Consider the following 15,925-nt stretch of genomic DNA (forward strand, 5'->3'; position numbering starts at 1 on the left):
CTTATATTAATTTGCCTTTAGTGCTTACTTTAAATTCTGATAAAGTTCTACTGCACATTCAAATTCTCCATTCAGACACATTCTGAATGTACTTATTTACACAACTGAAATCTGTGCTTTTCCCCACAACAATGTAATGCTGTGGGATGAAAAATACATTTCTGACAAAAACTGCTATGTTTCAGAGGAATTAAAAATCATTTTTAGGGTAGTATTGATACTAATTATGATTGATTTTGATTTACTTTACATTTGATAAACTTGTTAAATTAAAAATATGGAAGTGCAGTTGGTATAAGTGCAGCTATTGGTATATAGATATTTTGAAAATCAAAGGAAAAAAATATTTTCAACAGAAATATTCCCTTGTGTGCCCTGCCTTGCATTTGTTGCACATTCAAGACTTCCATCAATTTTAAATGGGAGTTCTGGGTGTGTCAGCTCTGTAAGACTGGTTCTGCATAGGGAAATGTGACACATAGAAAGGAACTGAAAAAGAGAATTCACCTTGGAAACTTTCACTGGGTTGTACAATTTGCCACTGTGTTCAATATATTTCAAAGGTATCCCATAATAGCTAGTAGTTCTTTACAAAGGTCACTGTAAAACCGTATCCTGTATTACTACGTGTTTCAGAAAGTGTTCCTTGTTTGCCAGCTGTTCAACTGAACTTTGTTAATGAAGGCAAAGTTTTCTAGGGTTATCACTCTGACCCTTAAACTGCATTATCTAGACAACCATAAACCTTATAAAAAAAAAAGACACAAAAAGGTTTATAAAACATTCTCTTAGCAGATCCTGTTTCCAGCCTCACCTTTTGATCTGAAGTTGGTTTTAAGCTCTTGCCACCATGCCTGCTGATTACAATGGGACGTGGGAAATGGAAAGCAATGAAAACTTTGAAGGCTACATGGTTGCTTTAGGTAAATGAAAAAATATTAACTATATAGAGATAAAGAGAAAATGTTTCAATTATAAGTAAAATCCTTCTAAAAGGTAATGAGACTATTTCTGTAATGTGCATTGTGGCATAAGGGTTTCTGCCAATCAAAGTAATTGTAATGTACTTATAATTACAAAGATCTAAGTATATAAGCAAGAGAAGACTTGTAGCCAAAGATATTAGTCTTTATTTAGATAAACGAAAAAACAGATATAGATGGGGAAAAAAAACAAAACCAACAGGCTTTCAGATACAGAAGCTCTTTTTTATTCCTGGTATATACTTACTGTAATAGTCAAGCCACAACTTGATTGGCTCTGTTAAAGAGGAATAGGATATTCTATATCACTAAAATAACAATAATGTTTAGTACTTAATTAGTGCTTTGAACTAGTAGAAATTATATGTACGAGTTGCATGGTAAAGGTGATAAAAGCCTTTAAAAGCATTTGAAGATAAATGGGCAGATACTTCTGACAATTTTTGTGGGAGTCATCCTTACACAGCAAGGAGACTTAGGTCACAGGAGTTCATAAGCGTATGTTTACATGGTTAATGAAGGTAAATTTCACTTGGCTACAACCATCATTGATGACAACAATTTATGTGTACATGCAGAAAGAGATGTTCTGCTCTTTAGGCAACTTTCATTTACTACTTTGTTAGCTTCTTTGTCATTAGAGGCCTGATAGCCACAGTTTGTGTATCCATTTTACAGGATATTAAGCATAGTCTTTGTAGATGCTAGAATACCAAAACACTGTTAACTGAATGCAAGCAATATCTTTGTTGGTTCATATCAATATAAAGTTTATGTTGTTTGTAGATTTATTTTTCCCCACAGTGACAAACTCAATTTTTGTAATGACTGGAGATAATTTTATGGGAGAAATGTCTTCTTTTGCTGCACCTATTATTTTCAATATAAATTGCCTTTCGAGCATTTTTGTTCTCATAAAGGCATAAACTTTTTGCTCCAGGCAATTATGATTATGCAAGTAGTGTGCAGGAAATCCTTCCTCTCCTTAGGTTAGCAGAGATGTAGATCTTTAATTTGCTGAAAAGCAGAAATAATAGAAGACGTCAACATTTCTCAAGAATTTCTTCAATACACTCTGGATTGGTATTGAAAGAACAGTTATCACCTTTCCACCACTGCAGTAATTTAGCTGCATTCTAAAAACCGCAAAAAAAAAATGGGAATTAGATTTATATATGCATGAGAAGTGTAATCTTTAGAATTGGGAATCTTCTCCCAGCTTTACTACATCACAGATGAAGGGCATAAAGGACCGTTGTTTCCTTACCACACATGATGTCTATAAAACTTACAGAACAAAATGACTTACAGTCATTAGAGTTGGCTAATTTAACCTAGATTGGAGGAGTCTGACTGGCTCTGAATCATAAATTAGCATGTGGCAAAAATCAAACCTGTATTTTATTTTTATGCTTACAATTGATAGCCCTCAGGGGCCCAACTGGGTCTATGCACTTCTCATTCCCAGATGTCTCATTGTTTTCTATCTAGTGGTCATTGATCTCTATCTTCTGGTCAGCATTTTCTCTTTTTATTTCTCTGCCTTTCTACAGTAGCTGACACCACTGTAAGAGTGATGCTGATAAACAGGAGATTTTTCAGGTTAAAATACCTTGCACCTTTCATCAGAAGTCAAGATCAGACTTGTGGCTTCTTGTGCTTTGTTCAAAAGGTGTTGAGTGAAGTTAATGGAGATCTAAACAACTTCCTTGCTCATATTCCAGAATATTTACTTGTAAAGATGTAGATTATAAAAACAATCCAGTCGTTCAAAATCAATGAGTACGCTGTATAGCCATCTTCCACAAGCTAAGAAAATGTATTCGTTAGGAGGAAAAGTCTAACACATGAAAGGTAATCAGGTAATTAAATCTAACAATTTTCAAGTAATTCTCAATGTCTACACTAGTGACTGATTTAGGAATAACTGCCACAAAATCCTTAACTGAGATGTAAAATTTGATGCTTTAACTGATTTTCTGTTAGTTTTACTCTCATCAAAGAATGTTAATCCTAATTTATCTGTCTGTTCAGATTGAAAGGGAAGAAATACACATAAACACATAAAAATAAACTCTCAGCATTATTCAAAAACAATTGAAAATGTTATAATCTCCTCAAAGCTTCAACTCTCTTAAAAGAGAAATGCAAGTTCCACTATTCATAGTTTTTAGCCTTTGCATTTATGGAGAAAAGCTCAATAACTTTAGGGATGTCTGTAAATACTATACACATACACCTGCGAGGTACAAAAAAAATCGTTTTTCAAAAATAAGAATGGTTAAGCCAATATGTATTTCAGGAGAAAGGTACACACTAACTGAAGTGATTTGAGTGCTGGGGTTTGACAGTTATGCATAAAGAATAATTACTACTTTATATGCAACTGAAATGTGATTTCAACTTAAATATGCCAACTGCAAGTGAGCCATGGGGCCCATTGAGCTGGATGATACTTAAGTCAGCTCCTAGTTGTCACAAATTTACTATTCCAAGCCATCTTCGTCTGCCTCAGGCTTCTCCCACTGCCTGCCTCAGCATCTGGCCTTACCTACCGTGCTTGCCTCTAGCCCAGTTCTCCCTGCTTTGGCTCTGCTTCAGTCCTGTCTCAGCTCTTTGCTCCAAGACCTGACCTACTTTTGTGGGGTGTTACTGTAACCACCAGTCATGGTGGTCATCCTGCTCTAGTTCTGCCTTCCTTTGTAGTGATAAATTTCATCGTACTTGATAACTCTCTTTTGATAATTGTCTTGATAAAGATCTCTCTACTTTTTTATGTTTATTCCTTATTTTTTAGGATGAAAATCAAACACTTGTGGTGTGCATATTTCCTTTCCAAAAGGATTTGTAATTATGGTGATATCTTTTCACTTGGTTGTAGTGGCCACCTCATTATAGTTACTGTCTTTCCCTCCAGGGTATCATTGGATGAAATCCTTGTATTGTTTATTTCAGTTGAGCTATAACATTTCACTTGTGTTTATCTTAAAATTCAGGAAAAATGTCAGGGAAAAGGAGACCAGCTGCTAATAAAATGTATTTCTTTGAATTTTAATTTACCCACTGTAGAATTTAAACTGTGATTTTCACTCAAATTAATAAGAACTGTCATAATACAAATATTAATTATATCAGCTTTAAACAAAACTTTAATTATTATCATACTTATATTCTGATCCTTTTATAATAAGTAACCATTTTCCAATTTTATAATTCTTTTTGTACTATAAATGCTAGCATGAGCCAGTATGCAGCATTTCCTCATTGCATCTCAGTGGCATCCTTAGAACCATTTCAGTCAGTGGATAAATTATGACTTTGCTATTATTAAATCAAGTGGATTTTTGATCCCTTTCTGATCTTCCATATCGCAGTGGAAATTGGGAGAAAAATGGATGGATTCGGCCTACAATGGGGTCTGGACTACAGGCATCCAGTACTGGGAAGCCTGCTTAAAAAAAGATAGTAACAGTTCATGAGAATAAAAGAACTTGATCCACACAATAGCCTGAAACAAAGCGAGAAGAAGAAGGTGTTAGAATAAGGAGTGCAATATAGATGTATTTTTCCTGGGAAATGCTCAGTTCCTTGCCTACCCTGGGCAGACTGTACTGGAGAGGTACTCACTCAGCTTTATGATAAAATTTTCAAACTGCTTTCCCAATAAGAATGTCAGCAACTGTTTGGGATGAAGGAGCTATTTGCACCAGTTGTCTGGATCTGGCCTTTCATAAGTACATCATGATTTTTTGTGTATATATGCATATATATACTATAAGTTATACTAATTAAAAACTGCTAATGAATTAGCAAAAAAAAAATGACACCAAAAACAATGCAAAAAGATGCGTATGGCTATAGGTGATTCTCAGAATGGAAAGAAATTACGTGGAAAGGGTGAAAAGATATTCTGCTCTGTTTCTCACAATTTTACATGTGGTTGATATTTTAAGTATTAAAGTTGTCAGGTTCAAAGTACACTGAGGTTTTATTTTTTAAAATTCATCCATCCTTTTAATTAATGCATACACATTTCTATACTTTAATTAAAGAATAGTTTTGCCCTTTAAGCCAGAAAATTTGATTTTATCATAAATATGTTTCAAAGTATTTTAATCTACTATAATAGAACAATATATCATTTTCATTGCTTGTATTGTTCAAAATGCAGTTATGAAAACCATGCTTTAATAAAACCTCCCCTGATTTTCCTCCAGGAGCTACAAGACTAATATATTAGTCAGAAATAGCATTTCTTTAGAAGTCTAGACTTTTTTTTTTCCTCAGAGAGAACTAAATTTTATGTTACCTGGCTATAAATCAGACCCAGAGATACCTTTAATCCACCAGAGCAGATAAAATATACCCAAGAAGTCTTGAATATAAATACTGAACAAGAACATTATTCCCCATGTCACAATTTTTTTCAAGCCAATCCTCTTACTCAACTCGATTAGTACTTCACAAGTAGTATAATGAATCTACCAGAAGAAAAAGGGCTCCATTAGTACATGGCATTGCTGAGCTGACAATGATTAACTTGCATGCGAAACCACTAAAGGATGGCTAACAAACCAAAACCATTTTTCAATCTCTTGCAGAAGCATGTGAGATTATTTCATTTGCATATAGCACCATAATAAGATTCATTGCCAGCTGGTCAGGAATATTTATTGCAGATGGTAATGCAGCTGGCATTAGGTGGATTGTCTGGGGCAAACTGTCATCATGGTAATATATATTCTCCTTTTGGTAACTTTCAATGCATTCAGTTGCAAGCAGTTGTTTACATTATAATGTTAGTCTTCATCGTGAACAAAATAAGGATGTTAAGGAGATCAGTACTGAAGAAAATGTTGACAGAATATTAAACAGGAACTGTCAAATGCTGTAATTTGATACTTTTTGGACATTTGACTTTGAATTTGTCTCCCTTTAATATCTAAACTACAATTTATTTCTGTGTCTGTTAACAGTAATGGATAAGTCAGGCCTTTATTTGATTGTTTCTTTTTTATTCATCAGTATAATTTTCATTATTTTTAAATTAATAGATGAACCTCTTTTACACTCCCACAGACTATAGGTTCATCCTAAAAGTAACATGCCAAAATCCCCTTGATTGTATACTCATTCTAACTTGCTCGTTTTCTGAAAATGTGTATTATTCTGAGATCCTTCTTTTGGGGGTGGCCAACATTTGTAACACTGCAGGACACATACCAGTACCCTCATATGCCTCAGAGCTGCATGATTTACACTGCATGCTTGGAAAAGGGACTGGCTCCCAGGCATAAGAAGATAATAGCGCTCCCGGCATCCCACAGCTTCATGTGTGAGGGAGGTCAAAAGGCAATGTCAGTCTTAATAGCCCCTGTTGCTTCATATTCTCAAAAAAACCTGGAGATTCGGGTGATTTAACGTGCCAGCATCTATTCACTACTGGTTGTATGTTGCAGCTCTGCTCACAATATTCACACAGATATCCTGTTAATAAGCAAATTTATAATCAGTGGAAGATCCTCAAATTGAAAGTCTACTTTCAAACACAAGATTATTATGATTTGAAATGATCTTTTTCCTGCAAAGTGTTGCAGGTGAAAGCGTCATTTGTGGAACTACGTTCCACATAAAATGTTTCTTTTTTTGTTATGTGTAAATAGGAGTGCTGTGGTTTTTTATTTTTGGTAACAAATATTGGAATTTTCATTGTGATACTCTCTTTTCTTTTTTTTGGCAGATATTGATTTTGCGACTCGTAAGATTGCAAAACACTTGAAACAAACCAAAGAAATTATTCAAGATGGAGATAATTTCAAAACAAAAACGCTCAGTACTTTCAGAAACTATGAACTGAATTACACTGTGGGAGTGGAGTTTGAAGAACATACCAAAGGACTAGATAACCGAGTGGTAAAGGTAAAAGTTTGGTACCTGATATCTGTTTACGCTACAGTCAGCACCAGGAGTAAGCAGTTCCAAAAATCAGCTGAATACATGAAAAAAACCGCCAGTATTTTACAGACATAAGAAGTTTTTTATAAAGCAGAAATAATTTGCATCTTGAGACAGTTTTCTTTCCTTCTACAAGCATTTATTATAAATGCAAATCAGGATGCTTACTCAGATACATGAGGACAATCATTAAGTACGTCTTTTTCTAGTAGGGGATTTTTCCAGCTTTTCTATTATACACATTTATGTATTCACAAAGTAGCAAAACTGTATTTTTACCTATGTGCCTTCATTAATGAAACTGTGAATTTATCCCTTTGAATTTAGGACTTTCTCTGTGTCAATATAAATCTTCAGTTCTGAATGACTAGGTTCACAATGTACTGTTAATATGAGTTTGCTCAACCTCAGTTGGACAGTTTAACAGTTGAACACTGCACTCAATGATTAACCTTTGGGAAGGGACAAGAAAAAATGTGAGCCAAAGCTACTGCTGATATGGGTGGCAGGCCTACTGGCAGTGGTAGACAGGCAAGGGGGACCAGCAGTGCATGTTTTAATATCTTTAGGATTATAGGAGTAACCTGAGCTCAAAATTCCCCTAGGAAACTGTAGGCATATGTTCAGACATCTTTCAGTGAGATATGTGGACAAGTAATGTTTGGACATATTCCTGTGACAGAGTTTATGCTTTAAAACATTGCTCCCACATCTCTTTATATCAGCTGAAGGCATTACTAAGGATCTAAGGGCTCATTAGTTGCATCACTCCTTAAATCCATAGACTAACGTTCCTCTAGTGCTCTTCACCACTATCAAAGCCATTGCCTTTCTGTGCAAAATTATTTCACTTGCACTCTCCATTATCAATTATTTGGAAGGAAGGAAGGAAGGAAACACAGCTTGTACAATTATAACCCTACCTCATTTAATCATTTTTGCCTAATATTATTTTCTAAACAAATTATATTATTTGTTTCTAACAAGAGGAGAAGCAAAAAGGAAGCATGTTGTGCCCTTATTCTCTGGACTACTCTAAATAAATTTTCCGGTCATTTTATTAACAAAACAATGCGTTAAACACATTGAAGTTAGATGAAGGTAATAAAACTGCTAGGCAACATTTAAATGTAAAGAGAGCATGGATAATTTAAAGAGCATGTAGCTTAAAAATTCCGTAAATAAGAAAGAAGTTAACTGAAATGGAATGAGTTTTGTCTCGTTATTAATAGAAAGCTCCCTCATAAGAGATATAAATCATCCAGTGCTGAACTAGAAAATGAATTAAGCTCCCAGTACTCTTGGAGCTTTTTAATAACTGAACTTCCACTGACAGTAACTGGTCTCTGATGAGGATTTGCCTATGATACATGGTTGAATGTTTCCCTGAAGTACAATGGTTCAAATCTAGAACAATTCAAACAAAGTTGCTTTGAATGTACTCTAGCATAGTAGAGAGTAGAGAATTTAGCCTGTAAAGAGAACTTTTCCTTACAGATATGGTCATCCTGCTCCTCAACAAGAATCAGCATACCCAATACCCTGTTTATTAGTGATAGACCTTGAATCACACCAAATCATGAAATGGTTGAGAATGGAAGAGACCTCTTGAGGTCACCTAGTCCAACCCCTCTGCTCGAGCAGGGTCAGCTAAAGCACATTGTCCAGCTTATGATCATCTCTTTAAAGATCTTCTGTGAAAGTGCACGAAAATATATAAATAAATGTATGAGATTATATTAACATACACTTCCCCTTGTTATTTTATGCAGAGCTAGAAAAGGTGTTAGCACGGCACTAGTTGGTATAAGCCCCCTGGTCTTCACTCATGAAACGTTATAATCTTTTTATTAATGGCTTTAAACAGCAAGAAAAGAAAAATACAATTTGCATACATTGCACAAGTATCTGTTAATTCACTCGGCAATTCACTAGTTAGTATGAACACTTTATGTTCGTGTACATGAAGAAATACATGGAAACAACAACAAAGCTCTGCAAAAGCTTCACATCAAAACGCTGTTGTCATCTTGAATCCATTTGGGTTTGGGTTGAGTGGTTGATTTGGGTTTTTTTTAGGAGGAAGATGAGGAATGGTAGGAAACAACTTTAATTGTGTCTTCTCATTGTTTGATTGAGCTTATTTTCATGTATTCATAAACTTGTTAACATATCTGAGCTGCTTATCTAATTCATGCAGACACTAGTGACCTGGGATGGTGACAAACTGATATGTGTTCAGAAAGGTGAAAAGAAAAACAGAGGCTGGAAGCACTGGATTGAAGGAGACCTACTGCATCTGGTAAGGGCTGCTATACAGATACGTAGCACATAACTGAGACCGCAACAAAGTACGGTTTTCCATTTCAAAGGATTTGTTACTTGTTCTAGTTAGAACGGGCTTTATTTAGACAGCTCTGATTTCTGAACTCTAAGGAAATCCCCCCTCTGCTACAACTCAAGAATGCTAAATTCTTTTCCGCCTGCTGCCAATTGAGTCATAACCCTCCAGTGCTTCTTTTGCTCCAGTCCACTGCCCTGCAGCTATTAACCTTTCTTGTTACCTCGCACCTCTAACCTCATCTTGTTCTTACATCATCATTGGTAGGAAAAAAACCCGTATGGGACAATTTGCAAGAAAAGTTTTATCTTTTGTTCTGAAAGAAGCACTATGAAATTTTAGCATACTATGCTGCAATACAGATCAGAAACCTCTGGATACTCCAGAGGATCCTGCAGACAACCTACATTGCAATTATTTTGTGCTAGTACAATAAGAAAGTCAAAATATTCTCACATCTGAGTTAGTAAGCTGGAGTCCAAAGATAAATGAGGTGAGTCAAGAAAGGACAGAAGAGCCTGTGTAGGAAATAAGCAGTCAGTGAAGTCCAGAAAGATTTCAAATAATAAATACATAATGTGATAATTATTCCAAAGTTTCTCGGGAGAGCAATCAAGAAACAGCATGATAATGTTGGATAGTGCAATAGGTGGGTACAGAAAGATTATGGAGGAGACCTCATTGTTCTATCTAATAATTTGCATCTAGATATCTACTCCTTCACAAGTTTATTTTCCCTACAGATAGTTGGTATGGCCAACCACATTGCCTCAAGCCTGTGTGTGCTTGAAATGTCAAAGCAATGAATTAAAAAACACTATCTGCCACCTAACTAAAAGCCAACTGTCCAGTATACTTTTTCAGCTCTATTTTAAAATGTATTCAAAAACTGACATAACAAAGGTTCTACATGCTGGCAGCAGGATTTAGGCTAAGACTGGTGGAAACAGAGAGACCAAGTAGATTCTTACAACAGTCTTCAGAAACTCTATTGTGGGTTTGACCAATTGCTGGCCAAAAAGCCAGCTTCAGCTCACTTTAAAGTCTTATTTGGAAAAGGAATGCTGGCTAATCAGAAGACTAACCAAACTGACTGCATTAAAATGTGCAGGTGTGCCAACCTTTAAGAGGTCAGCTACAACACTGGGCAAAAATGTTGTATTGTTCTGGCTCCTGAAAAATGGCCGGGTGCATCTCTGAAGCAAATGTCCTCGTCTTTTTAAAGCATTCTCCATTTTTTTATTTCCTTGTTTCATTACTTCTCATGAATTATGAGGTAATGTGAATTATAAACTATTACAGTATATTGTTTTAATAACAGAGCATGAAAAAGCCTTGCATTAAAGAGCAATTTTTATGCATTTTTCATGTTTATTCTTCTTAGAGCTCAATTCAAGTGTCAATCTAATTACTGCAACATATGGTGCATACCTGCTGATTGGTTGCATACAATACACTGTTCTTACTGTTCTTTCTGTTCTCTTTTTCATAAGCATATCTTTTTAATGCAGTGGCTCACTTGCAATTTCTGGTGGGATCTGCTGTGTATGCAAAATACAACTTGGACCACTATATACTTACTAATTGTCTTAATGCTGTAGGAACTGACATGTGAAGACCAGGTGTGCCATCAGATATTTAAGAAGAAAAACTAAAATTGACCAGAAAGCCGCCCAGATCTTCATCACACCATTATGCTGTTATGTTTTGTCTTAAAAAGAAGAACCAAGCCAGATTTGCAATAATTCTTTGACACTGCTATGTGAATGTATTTTGTGCCTGTTTATGGAAACAAACACATTTTATAGAAATAACATCAAACAGTTACAAACATCATAAATTCCTTTGCCTTTCAGTCTGGAGTTAAATAAAAGTAATTGCCTTTCAAATAATGCTTTCCTACATCTTTGTAATAATTTCCAGAGGAATGTCCTTTAGCAACAAGGCTGAAAATTAACAGTCACAATTATCTCAACCACAGTATATCTCTCCACAGTGCTGTAATATCATAATATATTTGGATGACTGAGTAAAACTGGACATTCATTGGACTGTTTCTATTTAATTTAGTCCTGGATCACTAAGTCCACAGTTGCAGGCAACAGAATGGCTCACTGAACACGATACATGGCCTTTCACATCTAGGTTATTCATTTGAATTTGGCCCAGGTCTATAGCTGCTAGTAGTTATCACCTGACAAATGTCTCATGGCCAATGTGAAATGCTGTAGCTCCTTAATATGGTCCTAATGTGGATCACTGACAATGCTGCTAACCTCCATTTAGAACTGGCATCGTACTAATAATCCCAGTGTAGAAGTCTGCTGTTTGAAGTAAACTCTACATTCAAGAGTTGCTCCATAATGTGAAAACTAAGGCATACTTATGGCTATAAGAGGAAAACTGCAGAGTATACACAGACTGAGTGTACCCTGTGCACAAAGAGTACCCAGCATGCTGCAATCTTCAACTTGTACCAACCTTTCAGAGACTTTAAAAAGAAAAGTCATTTCCATACAACTCTTCTCAGTTTTATTTAGGGTTTTTCAAAAGAATTCATGTTCTTTGCTAAAGGCAAGTTTAAGTTAACCAGGGATGGTGAGCACTACTTCAGTAGAAGGAAACTGAAATTATTGGACAAAATGTGTGTGTACATTCCACAGAACTGAAGAAAGCTTGTATGCCCAAAAGCTCATCTGTTTTTTCCCAACTATATGAATTATTCTAATAAAATATACTGTCTTTCCTACAGCCTTGCCTTGCAGATATATAAACTTTCACATAAACTTTAGCACCATTTCAATTCTCTCTTGTCCATAGGCCCCCATCTTCTGTTTAGTATGGGAGGAGTGGAAATCCACTAAACAGATCAGTGGTAGGGAATTAGAGAAAAGATGTGAAAAAACTTTGCCAAAATGGAGGAACATATGCTTTCTCCCTATCCCCATCTGCTGCTTAGCCTACTCACTGTCAATAGCTCAGGATAGGAGTGAGACAGTCTCCCAGCTGAAAATAAGGTTACATCTGCAAAAACCCAAATCTGATTAATATGTCACTAATACTTACATACCCATGGGCATATAAGTGCATATGTAGGGATATTTTTATGAATTGGACTTTGCTTCTCCTGATAAAAGTTGACCTGGTATCAAACTTCCTGTGTACTTCAGCTGAGCTACGCTCTAATGTTAGTTTGCACAGAGGAAACTGCACTTGGAGTTGGTAAACTCCTTATTTTTTCTTATTCAGCCCTGACCTAGAACTTGCAGTAGAAACATATTTAATTCTTGTTTCTAAGTCTCTGCTAGTTACTAGGCTAAGAAGTACCACAGTTCATTAAGCTTTCAAATTGTTATCAGAACGGAGTAATCACTAGGAAACAAAATGTGCGTGTTTCGATCAGTGACATTTCTCATAGCTGGTTCTTGCCAGGAATAAGCCTGCACAATGCAGGGTTTCACAACTTCACACCAAATTATAAAACAAAGGAAAAGCTTTCATATACCACAAAGAACTATCATTAATTCATAAATGATGAGTTTGAAGATGGAAAGCAAGCATTCTTGAATTGATTTCTTGTTATGCTTTCTAGTTTTAGCTAATGGATATAGTTGGGAAGTAAATGAAGTAGGTAATTGGGTACTTGCATAGACTTTGATTAGGAGAAAACTGGATCTGACCCTATTTTTTTGCCAATTTTGGAAATGAAAATTCCAGACCTTTTAACGGGGAGTGAGAAAATGTGCAAGGTTTTTTACGCTCCAAAACAACATTTTCTTCCTGCACATACTGATATGCAAGAACTTGCAACATCTTTTACAACTGTATGCATGGAACTGGAGACAGAAGAGATATTCACTATGTTGCATTATAATTAATTCCAAAGGTATACTTGTTTGTATCATATTTGTGATGTTAGGTTGTTCTCTAAACTGTACAAAGTCCCTTATCTCCTTGTCAGCAGATTAAATACTTGCACTGGAGGAACAGACCTTGCTGGTAAATCAGAGAATGTTCATTCATGGTTTTTCAGCCCTCTGGCATGCAGTGCTGTCTCAGCTGTTTTGAAGGAACACCATTTGCACTGATTCTTTTCCTCATAGAGAATATTACTCAAGTACAGCTAACAGGAAGAGAATTTACCAGCAACCTTCTGATTCAGAAAACAGAAAAGCCTGTACTATAACAAAAGCACTTCTTAGTGAGTACAGTACTGGGCAAAGAGTCTGGACTTTTCAAATGACAATGACAAAGGTGTGTGTAAGAAATGTTTATGGTGGAATTTCTAAAACTCCTCTGCTTTGAGCCAATTTTTCTCCCTAAAAGTCAACTAGCATTTTCTTATCAACTGTTAAAGAAGCAAGCAACACTGCAGGCAAACACTGTAGAATAATGTTGTAAATGTTCCTACCAATAACGTTCTGTGGCCAGTTCCTAAGATGCTATCTTTCTATTAAGCTCTGAAGGGTCACCTAGGTACTATGTGCACAGAATGGCTTTCAAATTTTCCATGAATATCCTGCATGCTCTGCTGATTTCCTGCTTGTGAAAGATGTCTACTCCACTGCCATCTGGCAAAAAGTCTGAGGTTTCTAAATCAGCACTTGCTTCAAGATCTGATGAAGACAAATAAAATTTCACAAAAAAAAAAAAAAGCTGTTTAATTACATTTATTTGTATTCTTTCTAAGCAAGGGTGCATATTTTGCCTTAGTGGGGAGAGATTAATAGAAAGCATTTCTTCAGAAGGTTTTTTCCCCCAAAACCACATTCTTTTCAGGTTTAATTTGTGATTGATTTGAAGGGCAGAGATTGCAGATATTTTAATTTCAGATTGCTGATCACACTTCTCATGCAGATGGTGAAGATTAGAAGAAATCATTTTGTGAAAATGAGATTTAAAATAAAATTAACCAGACAAGCTTTTCAATAGCTGCAAAAATTTTGTCAGTTATTCTCTAAATATCCCACTTGCTTTAATTATATCTCACACTGCAGTGCTTCAGTCATCGTTAAATAGAAACGGGAATGCGATAGATGACAATACATATTCCAGAGCTCTTACAGGTGGAGGAATCCATGGAAAGATTAGGAGCTTTGCCTTATGTGACAGCAAACAAACTCCATTTGGCATAAGAACACAAAAATGAAAGGCTGCTGCTAAAGGAATGAGGGCACACTATCATCCATGCCCAAAGACAGGAAAAGAAAGAAAGGACAAGAAGTAACAGACTTCAACTGCAGCATGGAAACTTCAGGTGGACATCAGGCAACACCTCTGCACTCAAAAGATAATGAACAACTGAAAGAGGCTGGCAGATGAGCTTGTGGAATCTCTATGGTCCAACCATAGTTTCCACTTTCTTCCATCAGCAAATCAAGCTGAGCCCTTCATTGTACCTGTAGTAATCGTTGACAAAAAGACCATCAGGAAGATCTCAAAGATATTATATTCTTACCGATTCTGTGGAAAAAAAAATGGCCAAATAGAGTACCTGCAGTAAGAGGAAGGCTACAGCATAAACTCATTTTTACCAAGATCCAGAAACAAACCTTAAGAAGCATTGGAAGTTCTCTTTACCTGTTTACATGTTGCTATACTTCAGATGCCTGCTAGTTTTAGTATGGGTAACAGTCTGTCATAGAAAAGCTTTCTGAAGGTCTGCTAAAACCTTCACAAAGGCTTTTCTTGTAAACTTATTTATGACTTCAGAATTAAGCCATAGCATGAAAGTTAAATAGGATATCTCCCTGTGAAAGCTGCAAAGGACATTCCTTTGAACTGCTTTTAGTGTGTAGTGCCCTTTGCTACCTTTCGTCACTGCACCCAAAGTCAAGCATTTTCCTATAGTTTTTTAATTGTTTTTTTTCTGTCACTTCTATTTCATTCATTTTTGGATTTATACATATACACCTTTACACACACATGTGTTTACATTCGGGGGGGAGAGAGGTTTGGTAGCCTCATTTGTTAAGAAAATGAGGCATAGGTGTCCACAATATTTGTTTGCCCACATGCCCACAGCTTTTGAACCAGTTGCCCAGTGTAGATTGGCCAACCAAATCTGACAAAGGGTAAAGGCTCTCTAAGATATAACAGTTCTACAATTTTATATGAAAATGAATGGCCAGATAGAATGCCTTCAGTAAAAGACAGGCTAAAGGGTTAACTCATGTTTATCAAGTCCCAGAAAAGTCACTTAGGATAAAAACATGATAAATGCCTGTAACCACGGAAAACCTTCGTCTGGAATTCCTATCTTGATGCCAATGAATTCAACCATGAGACAAAATCCTTAGGAAACAAAGCTTCAGTAGTTCTGCTGCTCACAGTAGTACTTGTTGTATTGACTAGCTTATAATATTCAATATTTTTGCTACTAACTCAATTCTCTGTTTTGTCTTTTTCTATATAACTCTAGTATCTGATCACTTGTTTTTTTCAAAATTTGCTCATCTCTTTTTACACGTGTGCAGGGAAAAAGAACTTAATATCTGAAGAATAAGTACATGTTTTTCCTGGAGGCGCCCCAAAGCCAAAGATTGCTTAAATTTTCTGGAGGCCAGGCTAAAGCAATGCTCTTCCAAGATGCCATGCAATGCAGTATTCCTAAAACCCAACTGAAAACTTTAGTATGTCTTTTCAA

General features: G+C 35.9%; 2 protein-coding genes across 2 annotated transcripts in view; both read left to right on the plus strand.

Moving 5' to 3' along the window:
- The window catches only part of RBP1 (retinol binding protein 1), a 34,842-nt gene extending 33,973 nt beyond the window's left edge, over nucleotides 1-869 (plus strand). Inside the window, exon 4 of the mRNA XM_068406181.1 lies at nucleotides 796-869. Within this exon, the coding sequence (XP_068262282.1) occupies nucleotides 796-861 (66 nt within the window). The 3' untranslated portion in view covers nucleotides 862-869. The remainder of the gene's footprint in view (nucleotides 1-795) is intronic.
- RBP2 (retinol binding protein 2) lies at nucleotides 851-11,072 on the plus strand. Its single transcript, XM_068406185.1, has 4 exons — nucleotides 851-923; nucleotides 6,724-6,902; nucleotides 9,139-9,240; nucleotides 10,881-11,072. The coding sequence occupies exons 1-4, from the start codon at nucleotides 851-853 to the stop codon at nucleotides 10,932-10,934; spliced, it is 408 nt and encodes a 135-aa protein (XP_068262286.1). The 3' UTR covers nucleotides 10,935-11,072.
- The last annotated feature ends 4,853 nt before the right edge of the window (nucleotides 11,073-15,925 follow it).

Source organism: Nyctibius grandis, chromosome 8, assembly GCF_013368605.1.
Source record: "Nyctibius grandis isolate bNycGra1 chromosome 8, bNycGra1.pri, whole genome shotgun sequence".
Taxonomy (NCBI): Eukaryota; Metazoa; Chordata; class Aves; order Nyctibiiformes; family Nyctibiidae; genus Nyctibius; species Nyctibius grandis.

What these genes read in the sequence shown, in the direction of transcription:
- RBP2 (XM_068406185.1), top strand. Translation starts at nt 851, where the DNA reads ATGCCTGCTGATTACAATGGGACGTGGGAAATGGAAAGCAATGAAAAC. An exon ending in TAGATAACCGAGTGGTAAAG is followed by an intron (nt 6,903 to 9,138) that starts GTAAAAGTTTGG and finishes TAATTCATGCAG; the next exon opens with ACACTAGTGACCTGGGATGG. An exon ending in AAGGAGACCTACTGCATCTG is followed by an intron (nt 9,241 to 10,880) that starts GTAAGGGCTGCT and finishes TTAATGCTGTAG; the next exon opens with GAACTGACATGTGAAGACCA.